Source organism: Ambystoma mexicanum, chromosome 14, assembly GCF_040938575.1.
Source record: "Ambystoma mexicanum isolate Mex_15411 chromosome 14, UKY_AmexF1_1, whole genome shotgun sequence".
Taxonomy (NCBI): Eukaryota; Metazoa; Chordata; class Amphibia; order Caudata; family Ambystomatidae; genus Ambystoma; species Ambystoma mexicanum.
Genome location: NC_090940.1, coordinates 103,977,052 through 103,991,571, shown reverse-complemented (window position 1 = coordinate 103,991,571; position 14,520 = coordinate 103,977,052). Strand labels below are relative to the sequence as shown.

The following is a 14,520-nucleotide window of genomic DNA, read 5'->3' as shown; positions in this document are numbered from 1 at the left end:
GTCGCGAGGCCTGTGCCGAAAGGGAAGACAGTAGCCGTGGGTTATGATCTCCAGAACCCACACATCTGAAGTAATGGCACGCCACTCTACAAGATGCTGCGCCAGCCTTCCCCCAACCGGCGAACCATGGTACATGGCCTCATGACTGAGAAGGAGCGGCTGCGGCGTTACCTGAGGGCAAAGAGGCAACTGCCCGAGCGGCCTTGGCACCACGGGTACCTTGTCGTCCACCTCTGGTACCCCTGCGTTGGCCCCTTTGACTGCCAGCTCCTCTCGCTCTACCAAAGGACGAGTAATAGCGAAAGGAGCCACCCCTCCACTGCTGTCCCCTAGGACGAAAAAGCGGAGGTTGGCGAACTGCAGCGCCCAACGACTTCGCTGCAGCTTTTGAGGTCTGCAACCTCTCAAGGCTCTCGTCAGCCTTGCTGCCAAAAAGATGTTCACCATCAAAGGGCATGTTGAGGAGCCGGGACTGCACATCAGGAGCAAACCCTGACTTCCGCAACCACGCAAACCTGCGTATCACGGTGCTCGCCGCCATGGACCTACTGACGCATTCAGCTAAGTCCAAACCCGACTGAACGGACTCACACATGGCATCCTTACCATCCTGGACCATAGCAAGGAAACCATCCCGTTCGACCCCTTCGGGAATATGTTCAGCCGCTAACGCAACACAGTTCCACAGAGTGTGCGTGAAACGCGACAAGGCACAAACGGAGTTGGCCGCCTGAAGCGCCATACCACCAGAAGAAAACACCTTCTTCGCCCAGCCATCAAAACGTTTGTCGTCCCTATCAGGAGGGATGGTAGGGTACGACGCCTGCTTTGCCGGGGCCGTGGCCGCCTGCACCACCAAACTTTCCGGAGTGGGGTGCCTGGTCAAGTAGCAGGGGTCGCCACTGGCTGGACGGTATTTTCGCGACAAGGATCTGCCCACTGCCGGGAGACTCTCCGGAGCAGTCCAAGCCGCCGCCACCCTACGCTGTAAAGCCATATGGAGCGGCAGTACCGGGTCAGTTGGGGGACCAACATCAAGGATGTCCGTCAGATCATCCTGCACAAACTCCCCTGGGGGAGCAGACCATCCCAGATACTCAGACACCCACTGCCATAAGGCGCCGGTATGATGAATCGGCATGGGAGCCAGGCTCAGGCCGACCAAATTCCACCTCCGGAGAGGTGTCCAGTCCACTGGCATCATGCAGCGACTGCCTCAAATCGTCAAATTGACTATGGCCCGAGACAATGTCATCCGGCACCTGACTAGGAACCAGGCCATCCGAATCCTCATCCGCCTCTGAAATATAATCCAAGTGGTGGAAAGGCACCCGAGAGTGCCTGCTCTTAACCAGAGCCTTCCTAGGGGGAACACCCGAGACACGGGGCACCTCCGACACGAAAGGCGTCGATGGCGTCGAGCGAATCGGCGCCGACGTCGAGAAAACCGGCAACGGCGCCGAGAGGATCGGCGTCGACGTCGAGGAAATCGGCGTCGACGTCAGATGCAGCGCCTCCAGTATCGGCGGCGTCGACACAGCCCTCGAAGCCGGAGCTCCGAGCGTGTCCCTCGACGACCTGACCGTCGACGGCTTCGACGACTTCCTCGGAGCCGGAGCCTCGAGAAAGCCTGTCGACGCCCTCGACGCCTCAGACGTCGATGTCTTCCTCGAAGACATCACAGGTGCACACGGTCTCGATCGCGTCGAGGACCGGGACCTGGAACGGGTACGGCGAGAACGAGCCCCCTTGTCCGAACGGGACCTCTCCCGTGACTCGCGCCGACCACTCTTGCGAGCGGTGGCTCTCGACCTCTCACGGCCGACCCCACTCGGGGGCGCGGACGGTTGAGTACCCTGCGACTCAAGAATCGCCAACATCTTCTTCCCGAAGGAAGCCCATTCCTCCGGCGTCGCACGGCTGGTGGGGTAACCGACGTGCCGGGCAGAGTCCTCTGAAGAGGACCTGGAAGGCGACCGGTGTCGGCGCTTCCGAGAATGCCTCGAAGAGGCTGAGGAGTGGCGAGACCGACTCCTAGAAGAAGACCGACGAGACTTCCGACGATGACGCGGAGAGTCACCCCTCGAATCATCCGTCGAAAGCCCCGCCGACTTCGACTTCCGGGGCTTGGACACCCGACCTACCGACAATTTCTTCTTACGTTCGCGTAAGGCCTTGGACGTGAGCGACAGGCAGTCGACACAGTCATCCGTGTCGTGGGCCTCCCCGAGGCACCAGAGGCAGGCATCGTGCGAGTCAGTCACCGACATCTTGGACCCACACTCCCCGCACTTCTTGAAGCCCGGACGCGGGGTTGAAGACGAAGTGGAAGACATCGTCGAAGGAATAATCACAAACGAACAGGTTCGAAGAACCGGAAAGAACAGAACTCCAATGAGTCGAGGCTAGAACCGAGAAACACGAAGCAACACGTTCGCGGAAAAAACGGAACTAAGGCTACTGGCGTCGTGCGTCCTACTTATCACATCGGATGACGTCGGAGGAGGTCCTCGACGGCGGCGCATCGACGTCATCGACGCAGGACGCAGACGCCGAAAAAGTTTCCGAAGCAGCACAGCTGTGGTGATTACATGTCATAGATATGGAATACGTCGGAGGACCCAATCCCCTCGAAACAACAAATGGTAAGCAGACCAGCAACCTATCCCCCCCCAGAGAATGGATGTGTGGCCTCTTTGGCCCAGAGTTTCAGGTTCCTACAAAGCCCCAACGGAAAGCATTCATGATTCTGCGAATAGCGGCCTGATTAGTTTTGGCAAGGAATTGGAAACAAAAGGCATCCCCCACGAACACTGAGTGGCTACATAAGATCTGGGGGATTCTAGCTATCTAGCCTTCTAGGGCCTGGGTCCTCAATACTTCCAACTCTCTTTTCGTAAATAACTTCCTACTTGAGCTCTTCGCTTCTCCACCTCCAACTCCCTCAGGATCAGTCGCTTCTCCAAGAAACGAGGCAGTGGTAGATCTCTGGTTCTGGAAGCACATCAAGACTTTCCTCTTTGCTTCTGCCTTCTCTCTTCCTCTCCCCTGCTGATTTCCTGTCCGATAATGCACTGTTACCTGGCTACCCTCTGATTTCAGGCCCAGGTAGGTCCCAGCCCACCCAGTTGCACACCCGCACTGCCTCCCGGCAACTGTTGCACTTGGGTCTGTATCTGTAACCCTACAGTCCCCCTACCTGTCCTTTTGGACACCTGCTGTCTGCACTTACCTTTGCACCTGCCACCTGCTGGCCACACTTCTTATTGTTTTGATCCCATGTACAGCACTGCCCCCCACCCCTTTCCCCTGGCACTTTTACCCTCCCCCTCCTCTGCACTTGCACGATCTCAATGTCACTTGGCCTAGTAAGATCATTGTCTCTGTCCTCCCTCTGTTCCCCCTTCCTTGCCTTGTCGCGCCTTGTAACACTTGTGTATAGGCACGTTACAAATGCCATATCATATTTAATTTTAAAAAAGCAGTGACCTGTTGATCATGCAAGATTGCACTTCTTGCTTGGACTAGAGTGACAGATGGGCACGGTCACATTTTCTACTCAATTATTTAAGTGACAGCAAATTCTAGGAATATTTGGTTGCAGTAATCCAGTTTGGCTGAAGGAGTGAATTCAGCAGGTATCAGTAAATGAGTGTCAGAATCGAGAGCTTGTGTGCAATGAAGAAATTCAAGTATTACTCCAAAACCACAGATTCAAGTTTCTTCCAAACGTAACGGATTACCTTTCATCAGGGCTCCAGGTTCTGTTTCCTCTTTTTCCACGAGAGGTGTGGCTTTGCCTGCGGCCGCCCCATTCAGTTCTTCCCGGCTCGTTCCAGTTATTCCTCTTCATCTCTAGAAGACAAGAAAGCATAACTTCACACTGAATACTCGTCTCCCACGTTGTGTGATCACCTTCAAACATTCACTCAGTTACTCTTCTCCCCACAAACGTATGAGGAGAGCATGGAGGAGGACATGTCCACAAGGAAGTAAATGGCAGGCTGGCTGAAAAAGTGAATGCCTGAGGAGGACGGTTCCAAGCAGTGGAGGACAGTTACCATTCTCTCCATATCACGGATAAGACACCTCCAAAAAAGTGCAAGCATGCAGGAATAGGGTTCAAAGTAGCTTGGTACGGTTTGGCTCTTCTAGTAGCTTATATGAGTGAGAGTACCTTGACACAATTAGCTACTTGGAGGTATTTTTGACGTATGCTGCCATCTGGTGCCATTAAAACATACCTATATGACATTAACTCTGTTAGTTTGGAAATGTCTTGTATGGTACATTATGGCAGATCTAGTAGACATTCCACACATAGTGGATCACATATAAATGACAAAAAGCTCTAGATTTCATTTCATGTGGAAGTTAGGTTTACAGCATGCAATGTTTTAGCTCCTGGTTCCTGGGTGGTGCCCGATAACCAGTAGTTGTTTTTAACTCCAGCTCACCAAATCTTTATTTTGATACTCATGAGCTTTCAAGGAGCTCAGCTGTCCAGGTCTGTTGATTCTGGATCCTGTTTTGTATGCTAGAAAAAAAGGATTAATGAACTGTGATTTCCTGGACTTTCTAGACAGGCCTCCAGAGCCTTTGCCCCTCCTGTGGTTGAGATTACGGTAATTAAATGTTCTCCCCCCCCTAGTCACTTGACATGGCTGACTTTATGAATGTGGGAGCGGTTCCCCTGGTTTAACCCTCTGATCACCTTATTTTTTGTGTACAGACCATTTGTATTGCTTACATGCTTGTTTTTTTCCCTTCCCTTCTGTTTTTATTTCAGGTAGAATCATTATTTATGTGACACTACCTTTAGCTCAAAGGCTGTTTTTATCATTCATCTATGTATGTATTCGTCATCCTAAACAAATCACAGACGAATCTTCAAGAATACGTCTATGGGAATGCCACGTCCTGATGAAGATGGACATCATCTGTAATCCAGTTAGATATTTCTTCCATCAAAGCTACTGTTTCCTGGTGTCATGCTTATCACTTTGTGTTTATGTACTTATGTGAATTTTTGGGATGCCACCTTAGAGTTGACGTATAGCATCCTTTATCAGATTTTTCAGTGTATGGCTTTAGAATTGTGAGGCTTTGCAGTGCTAATACATCATTGGACTGCCCTATTTGGGATCAATGTATTGTTCCTCTTTTTCAATTGCCTATGTGCTAGGTTGATTTAATCAACTAATCAATGTATTAAATGAATGAAATTATTATATTCATTAGTGTCCAGTTGACCTGGCTCCTCTCGCCGGAGAGATCATATTTTGTTTCCCCCCGATGGAGAAGGTGGCCTTGGCAACGGAATAGATTTTATGAGGGATTACTGTCATTTCTCCCCTGAATAGTTCATTGGCATTGGATTGTTTGCTGCTTCCCTCTGTGGCCAGCACATTTTAACTCACTTTGCACTTTAAACATTTTTGTATGTTTATTCCTGTCTGTATTTCCAACTATTTAATATCTTCTTAAATGAAATTTGACTAAAATAATAAAAATGAATTAATTTTTTTTTTTTTAAAAAAAAGGGTTTTCTGTGGTCTGTATGGGGTGATCAGCTGAGTTGAATTTGGGTTGCTGCCTTCATGTTCTTGTTGGAACCATGTTTTCCTAAGTGAACTTAGTTTCATATCCGCTGGCTTGACCTTGTTCAATAATGAAGTTAGGTTTATAGCATGCTATGTTTTAGCTCCTGCTTCCTGGGTGGTGCCCGATAACCAGTAGTAGTTTTTAACTCCAGCTCAACAAATCTTTATTTTGATACTCATGAGCTTTCAAGGAGCTCAGCTGTCCAGGTCTGTTGATTCTGAATCCTGTTTTGTATGCTAGAAAAAAGGATTAATGAACAATGTATCAAGACACAGCTCAGGGAATTGGACATCAAACGCTGGGCTTTCAGTGGAATGCAGATATGAAGTGTACGGCATTTCCTTGCCATTTGCTGTAGAAAGGCAGGAGGTCTAAAGGGACATTTTATGAAACTGAGAAAGTACGTACATGATTTAGTTCAGCTCAGTAGTACTGTTTGCACTTTAGACCAAATCCAACAACTAGAAATAATTTGTGTACATTAAAGAAAAACAATAATTGGGAAGTCATGAGCCAGAGGTACCTATAAATAATTCCTCAGCAATCGGTTTGCTGGCTTTTGTTGATTTGTGCAGAGAATAGAAGGATTGCGGAATTATAGGCAGTAAATAAGGGACGGCGAACTCCATTTCTGCTGAAGATGCCAAAAGGTGGAGTACCACCATTGTCCCCATATGGATCAAAGGAAAAGAGCACTAAACGTGGTTCCTTCGGCGCTTCCACAGTCAAGCAAAGTTCCTGGGGCAGAGTGTCAGCTGAAGAGGTTCGGCTATCCAGTCCATTCTATTCAGGAGAGTTTTTTCAAGAAGGCCCAAAAGTATGGATGCAAACAAGTTGGGTTTGCATGGCAACACAATATTGCTCTGCCGGAGTGCACTCTATAGAACTCAGATGGGGTTTTAATCATCTGACCTGCAGCACAACCTCTGAGCATGTCCCAAAAAAACAGAGCTCAATCAGCAAGTTCTAGGAAGTATTAGTGTCTTAGCAGGTGGTGTGAGAAACCTGAAGGTGTCTCACCCACTCGTCCCAGAGGATCTGTAATCCAGGTGGCGAGAACATAGCCATCGCTTTCGGATCCAGTTCCTGCTAGTGGACCAGTGCAGGAGGATCACAGGGGTCTTCGGGGAGTGGAAGTGGGGCACTGGATGGTGAAATGTGGTATCCCCCTTCCCTGGAACACCTTTTCCCCATCCTATCAGGTAGGATATCTAGGAATTCAACCCCAGCCACTTTCCTGACACAAACATTTTCTCATGGACAGTTCACTGCGAGCAACAGCAGACTAACACCAGAGCCGTGTACCCAACATGTCCCAATACAATGGTCAGGCAATTACTGATCATTACACACACCTGACTTCCATCACACTTCCCCACATGGATAAAAGGCGGAGTACGAAAGCACACTCTGCGCGAGGAAACAGCAGTTCCGAAATGACAGTTTAATATCAGGAGAAAGAGGGCGAGACCAGAGAGGGTTACAAGGAGGGGAGTGCCTTTGATCTTCAAAGACTGTTACTTTTGCGAACCTTAGAAAGTAAGAGGCCTAACATTGGGAACTGAAGCTGTACAAACCTGCATCGAAGGTACCCGGGCTCTCCAGCGTCGATAACCAAGGCGGGATGGAACGATTGCCGCTGTGGTACTGTCCTTGGCTCCTACAACAAAGCAGTGCTAATAAAGAAGGCACAGACAGTGAGTCGGAGAGGCTGATGCCAAACCAGCTTGTGTTTGAACCAAGGTTGCAAGCGGCAACATTGTATGAAGAAATCCAAAGAGGACAATGTGTGAAACGCATGTGATGAACGGCGCGGATATAATTGCAAACCAAAAGGAGTGAATGAACTTTGGGAAGCCAAGTGAGATACTGCATAGAGAGTGGTCCGGCACCACATGGGTGCTCATTCAAAAGGTCTCTGTTAGGTATCCAACTGAATGTTAACTTTATTGTAAAATGGATGTTTGTATCAAAGTGGTCCTGCAACAGGTCTAGCTAAAATCCAGTGCTCATTCGAATGTCTTCGATAAACCAAGGTGAACTACAATTGGTCCGATCCTGGCTGAAGGGGATCAGAGGTGAACTTTCAGTCACTCAAGAAAACGAATATTCTCTGAACTTTGTAAAAAAAAGTAGGATCTGAGCCCAGCTGAGGGAGCTCCGCAGTAACGATCATAAAATAACAGGGATCTGAGCCCAGCTGAGGGGGATCCAGGGTGAAACATCTGAGTTGAACACTTGTAAGAAGAACAGAACTGTGTATCATATTTTTTGTGCATCAGGCCCTCTGAATTAAGAGACTTTGATGAGAAAAGAGACTTGGGCACAGAAGGCCCTGTACTGGAAATAAAACTATCCTCGTCCCAAAGAAGCCAAAGTGTGTGTTTGGCTTGAGTGAACCGCCTTACCCCATGCTGAAAACGTGTGGAAGGCAGGCCGTCGGCCCGAACATCCTGACATATCATTTTGTGAACACTTTTCTTTTTCATGAACATTTCCCCCACACTAATTATAAATTAGCGGTACAGATTGGCAATAGGTTTTGTAGTATAGGCCCTTTTATTTTGACAAGACTCCATTAAGACTGCATTATTATAATTTGATGGTCGTAGCTTGCTCCTATCTGTATATTTAGGTTTAAATAGGCGTTCATCACCCCTTTGTGAAAGTTCAATAAACACCCTTGAACTGTGGTCACTTGTGTCTGTCTGTCTTACTGTTGATGCCATGCCTTCCTTACTGTTGTCACCTTAATGTAAACATCAGAGCAGCCGCCTTGGATATGCAAATAGTCTACATACCCAAGCCATTCAGTCAGCCCCCAAACAAGGCCAGGAAATATGGCATGAGACCACGAACACAGCAGTACCCAAACAATACTTTTTCAGAGGTAAGCCTGGTAACGAGATCACAAACCCCCTTACCTTTCATAATCTAAACTCCAATACACTTTGGGTTCTAGTTGTCCACATGGTCCTCAGGACAACACGACTATACCCATATGATTCTGCTCCGAAATTACTCACACTTGTGGACTTTCAGCATGATTAGATCACCCTGGATTTTTTAAAGCCCTTTGGCCAAGTGAATGACCGAAATACAAATGACTCCCATCTTAACAGGAGTTTGCATCCAGGAATAAATTGGACATGCCACCATAATCAATATTCAGTTTTCAGCCACCATGAATTGGTAAGCCAAAAAAGAACAAAACAAAACTATCATCTCGCCATGGCTTATAACAGTTAGTGCTACAAAACACTGACTATCCTTCCAGGACAACCAGTCCTAACTGATAATGCGGGATGTTTTTTGGAGTAATCCCACAGCATTTAAAGAGATATTCAATGAAATGTCAAAGAATATGCCCATGGTAAACAAGATTGCCATGGCACCTCTATTGTGATTGGATATGTTAAGATGCCATTTAGATTGCTGTAACCTGCAGCTGGGAGACTAGCAAACCTCTGGAGGAGGGCCCAGACAAGTTGAATATGCCAATGCCCCTCTTCCTTCTTGAGACCCCTCCCCCCAGCTTCCCACAGACAGGAGCTTGTGTTACAGCAGCCTGGATTGGCCCCTCACAGCAGTCTTATAGTGGACCAAAGTGGCTAAATAAGAGGGTGAGAGTACTCTTAATTGAATCCCCTTGAAGAATCAATATGGAACCATCTTAGAGAATATTTCACTGCATCCTTGTTGGGGTAAAGGCTGCCCAAACCCCACCCTTTGGGTGCAGGCATGGATCTCCAAGGGGAGTGCAGACTCTTCTAACTGCTCCAGGGGAACATTTGAAGCAATATGCTGCAGAAAGGCCTGACTGTTGCTGGATACTATAACTCAGGACACTGCCTGCTGAAGTGGCAAACTTTAGAGTGCCAATGACAACCTTTCTGGGTAGGAAGGGCAGAGGCCAGACTCGAATTTCCTCAGAGACCCAGAGAGGGTCTCACAACAGCCCAAAGGTTGAAGAAATCTGCCTTGGGTTCTTTCTGAATTTGTGAACCGCTCTGAGCTGCTGCAAGCCGCAATGGAGCTGCCTGCCACACACAATACATTTTTCACTGCTTCAAGTGCATACAAGTGTCACCAAAACGAGATTCTAACACCACCTGCCAGTCCAGGCTTCTTCGAACCAAGTGCCCGTTTGCTGCATTGCACCGCCTTGCTAAATGCAGCCAAACCATTTTGACAACGTGAACCAGTTTGACAATGTGCACCTAGTTGCAATTTGGGCGAAGGAACGGCATCGCACTCAGATGGATTTTGGGAGTAGGAAACGTATTGCACCTAGTTATAATTCGGGGGCAGGAAATGTGTCGCAACTGGATGTATCTTGTGGGCGGGAAATGTGTCGTACTTGGAAACCGCGAAGAATAGCACATGTATTGCACTTAGAAGAAATTGTGTAGGTTAGCATATCTATTGCATGTGAAGAACTGTAAAGGCTAGCACATGTACTGCCCTAGAAGTAATTTGGAAAGTAGTACACATAATGCACTCAGAAGATCTGTGAAGGTTAAACGGATTTGAGGGTGGGCAGTGTGCACCTAGATGGACTTGGGAGTGGGCACTTGTGTTGCACTTTATAATATTAGCGTGTCCATTGCGCTCAAAGATATGATGATAGCCCATCCATTGCACTTAGAAGATCTATAAATTAGCCATTATAAAAAAGATATGCAAATATCCTTGATATGGCACTTAGAAGATGCCTGAAGGTAGCCCATTATAGAACTTAGAAGGTATATAGTAAAACTATAAGTAAAACTATGAGGGTAGCCTGTCTATTGCGTTTAGAAAACCCTACAATTCCAAGATTTTATTGTAGCCTGTCTGTTTATGCCTAGAAGACGTACTAAAATAGCTGGTCTGGTGCGCTTAGAAGGGCAGCCTGTCCATAGTACCTAGAAGAGCCTAGGAGGGCACTGTGAGGAACCAGGAATGAAACCCGGGTCAAAGGGAGTCATAGTTTTGGTCAAAGACTTTTATGAAAACGAAAGGGGGTGGGGAAATTCCTCTCTGTCCCTGCACTAGAGGCATTTCCATACCTAGAATGAAAACTAAGGATCTGTTGATGTCAGAATGCCCAAAACAAAACCGTCCTTTGCCCAAAGTACTATTTTGACCCTCACACTCTAATGAAATAAACTCCATGGTAAAAAGGGAAATGTTTTTGGCCTTGAGTGATTGATAAATGTTCAAAAGGAAAATGCACAACTTCAACACAAATGTTCCAGAAGGATATAGTTCCTAGTTCCAGAGGGCGATTTCCTTCCCCTGAATTTTTCTTCACTCTGTAGGATTTTCAAAATATATCAGTTCCTTGGGTTTCTCTTATAACACAACTGATGTTTAAACAACTTAGTTCTTTATCTTTTATCTTGCCAAGAAACCAGGTGTACTCCCCTGCCCGGTGTTCCTTCTTCTTTTCTCTGGTTTTAGACAGCCTTTGGCTTGTCCAGATATATCCTTCTCAGGACCCCTGTTGTGGTGAAGTATTTCTTATGGACGGCTTACTTTGTATTTGCCTGGCGTTCTTCCCTTTCAGGGCTTTCTTATTCACGCTTATAACTGCCTGGTATACTCTCCTGCCAGGGCTTCTCGCAAACACACTTGCAGCTTTATCTTGTTTGACTTACCCTTCGGTCAGGGCTTTGCTCATACAGGTCTTGCACACACTTCCAACCGTGATGTCTTCCTGACCTTGTGGTATCTAATACTAGATCTGCCTTGTATACTATCCTGCCAGGGCTTTTCTTATTTATGTATTGCATACATTTATAGACTGGTAAATCTTTAACTTCTCTTTGGTTTTCCGGCTTAACAAAATGCCTTTTGGCTTTATCACTCTTCATTACTTGGTTTGTTTGCTTTAATGTTTATTTGCATGCGGCTCTGCTGCTTGGAGGCTCTTCTTCTCTCGCCGCCCTCCCTCTTCGGTTTCTCTGCCTACTGCGGTCCTTGCTGGGCTTCTCTGCTCAACATCAGGCTTCCTTCAGGTAAGTGGTGTCACTCGGCAGCTGCAAATGCCCAAGAACCCTCCGTTGGCTTCTAGCGTTCCTGGAGCCTCTTCTCTCGCCAACAACCTTCTTCCACCTCTGTGAGCCGGATGGCTCCATGGCAGCTCCTGCAGCCCCACAGTCTACCGGTTCCAACAGGGAGAAACAGCCCTCTCCTTCCAGCAATGGCGTGCCACACTCAGCTGTGGACACTTTTTAAAACGTCCTGGTTTCAAGTCTGCACTTTTCGGCTCTGCATTACTCGGCTGCACTGCCTCATCCTAGTATCCTTGTAGTTATGGGAATGTTAGTCCATTCCTGATGCTTTATATACAATGTCTGGTTAAGTGTTCTTTATGGGAAAGTCAGCTTTGAGTGTCTTGCAGGTAGAATTTGGAAAAAGTATTTACATGAGACGCCCATACAGTTTTTGAGGAACGATTTACCATTTTCTTCCTAAATGGATGAGGGGAGGTGTAGCAACATGCAATGAAGGCATTGGGTATGGATGGGGTATCTTCAAGAGGAATGGGAATACCATGCGTTGCCCTATGGAGCCCTGCTACTCTCCCAGAGGTTGCTTCCAGCCATGTGATCCTTCCTCATATAGCCACCCCCAGGGTCAGGATTAGGTAGCAGCTGGTGTCCCCTGGTCACATGGGAGAGGTCACAGCTCAACACCATCAAATTCATCACAGTACCTTCTCTTTTCACAAAGATGATCTAAGATCTAATCAGACAGCGCGACCAAAGATAAGCTCCATCTGAGCTGAAGGTACGTATAACGGACCACTTTGGCTGACATCTGCCGCAGGCACGGCTATCTGTCCACACACATTAGAATGCAGCTACGACTACGACAAATTTGGTCTAGCTGGCCTGCTTACACCAGACTTGCTTCAACACCTCTTCTATGAAAATACAGCGATAACCTATGACAAATTGGGTCTAGCTGGACACATAACTAGTTTCTTGCACTAGCGCACCCTTGTGACCTCCTTCAGCACCCATGCACGTGTCGGATCTCTTGGGCTTTTTACTGGAGCCTAGCCAGCCCACCCAATTCCTAATATTGGCCAAATACAAACATGCATTCTAAGACTTTTTCTGAGAACTTTCCCATGCCTGGACTTTAGTCCCCGAGGGCGTTCCCGCCACAAGCGCGTTGAGGCCACACAAATGGGAAAAGGCGATATATAAATGACTACTACTCATATTGATTTGAAGAACTGAAGAGCACCCAGAAACCTAGCTTGACACAGTCTACCTCCTGAAGAGGACCAAGTATAAATCAGTGTTTCAGTTCCCCTGCCTGTATTCTATAGGACCTAGTGACCTCAAAGATCTATTCTTGAACTTTGCTACAAGACTGTATACCTGCCTACCCCTGTTCTTCACTACCCAGAGTGGCATGTTCTCCCAAAGTCTGCTTTCACTCTGTATATCATTACACATGTGGGTTGTTAATTTTTTAATAGTGTGCCTATCATTTTAGTTTAAAGTCGAATTTTATAGAACCTTGATTGGCCATTTCTTGCGTTTATCGACCAGTAAGCTATGGTAAAACCAAAGTATAGTAAACGTTTGGAACACACCACTGTAACTTCCCCCCTGTACTCTGATTCTTACCAGGATTTTGCAGGTCAATGGAAGAAGGCCTGAGGTTACTTTTCCCGCCGTCAACCTCAGTCCTCAATTTGCAGGGGTTGCAGGCTCGAGCTGATCTCCGGTCAGGACTCTCTGATGAAGAATGCAGAAATACAGGATGCAGGACCCCTCTCAGGACTGGACTCGAGGCAGGTAAACTGTTTTGGGCGGTGGTCACGGCAGCACAGCAACGCAAAAGGGTCTCACTTGTTGCAGTCAGACTTTTCCTCCTATCTCGGGTCCCATTGACGCTAGAACTCCGAAATGTCGCTGAGGTAAGGCTAGGACAAGCTGACGATCACCCCAAGTTCCAAGTTGCAACTCGGAATGGCGACATCGGCAGCACGGTAGCCCGAATTCAGAGCTAGTCAGCCAAAGGACGGTCCCAGGACACTTCTGAAGGCTCTTCTTCGTAGGGTACCGAGCAAACGTCAGGAACGGATGTTCCCTCCACTCCAAGGGTCGCACCTCCTTTGCAGGACTGAAGATCACGAGCAAGACAGGGCTCCACTAGGACAGCAGCAGATGTTGGTTGCCAGGCCTCTCTTCGCAGGTGTTGCAGCTGGACAGGAGTCCTGAAGCAGAAGTGCCAACTGAGTCAAGGTGCTGCCACCCTCTGCTTGCGATTTCCAAACTGACAATTGCTCCAGCCGCCTACGCAATGCTTTCCTGATGACGTACGGAGAGATGGGCGCTTCAGTAGGATCCACACAGGACCATCACCTGTTCCACTGGAAGGCGAAACTGGACCTTCTGGTTCAGGAGGGCACCACCAAAATGACCTCGGACTTGCTGTCCCCGAGTTTGCTTAAATCTGCCGGGGCGAACAGAATCTGAGGTTCTGCATACAGCAGCCCCTCTTCATAAACACCCCGTGCCTGTTTGCAATCCAAATGGGAGACCTCTGAACTGGAAGTGGTAACTCCCCACTGAAAACCTCATTAGTTGTTTATGATGGGACCCATTGATTCCAATATGATAGTAAGCATCATGAGGTTTGATGGACACTAGAAAGCCCCGCCTCTATACCCGGGTAAGGACCCTCTCCGTGGTCTTCATCTTAAATCTGTATCTAGCCACTTACTGATGGAGATTTTTCAAATTCATCACCAACCAGGATTTGCGAGACACCATGGGGACTGAAAAGATTATAGCATAGAACACCTGACTTTTAGAACTGATTTTCTATACTCTGGCCTGGTGGAGAGATGTATAGAAGGCCAACCTATATTGTAACAGGGGAGCTGTAGCCAAACCAGTCAGGGTA

At 47.6% G+C, this 14,520-nt stretch overlaps 1 protein-coding gene across 5 annotated transcripts in view; it reads right to left on the bottom strand.

Moving 5' to 3' along the window:
• The window catches only part of DCAF4 (DDB1 and CUL4 associated factor 4), a 497,489-nt gene that overhangs the window by 411,629 nt on the left and 71,340 nt on the right, over positions 1-14,520 (bottom strand). For all 5 annotated transcript variants that reach the window (XM_069638614.1, XM_069638618.1, XM_069638619.1 and 2 more), the window contains exon 2: positions 3,744-3,855. In XM_069638614.1, coding sequence (XP_069494715.1) covers positions 3,744-3,853 — 110 coding nt within the window. In that variant the 5' untranslated portion in view covers positions 3,854-3,855. The remainder of the gene's footprint in view (positions 1-3,743; positions 3,856-14,520) is intronic.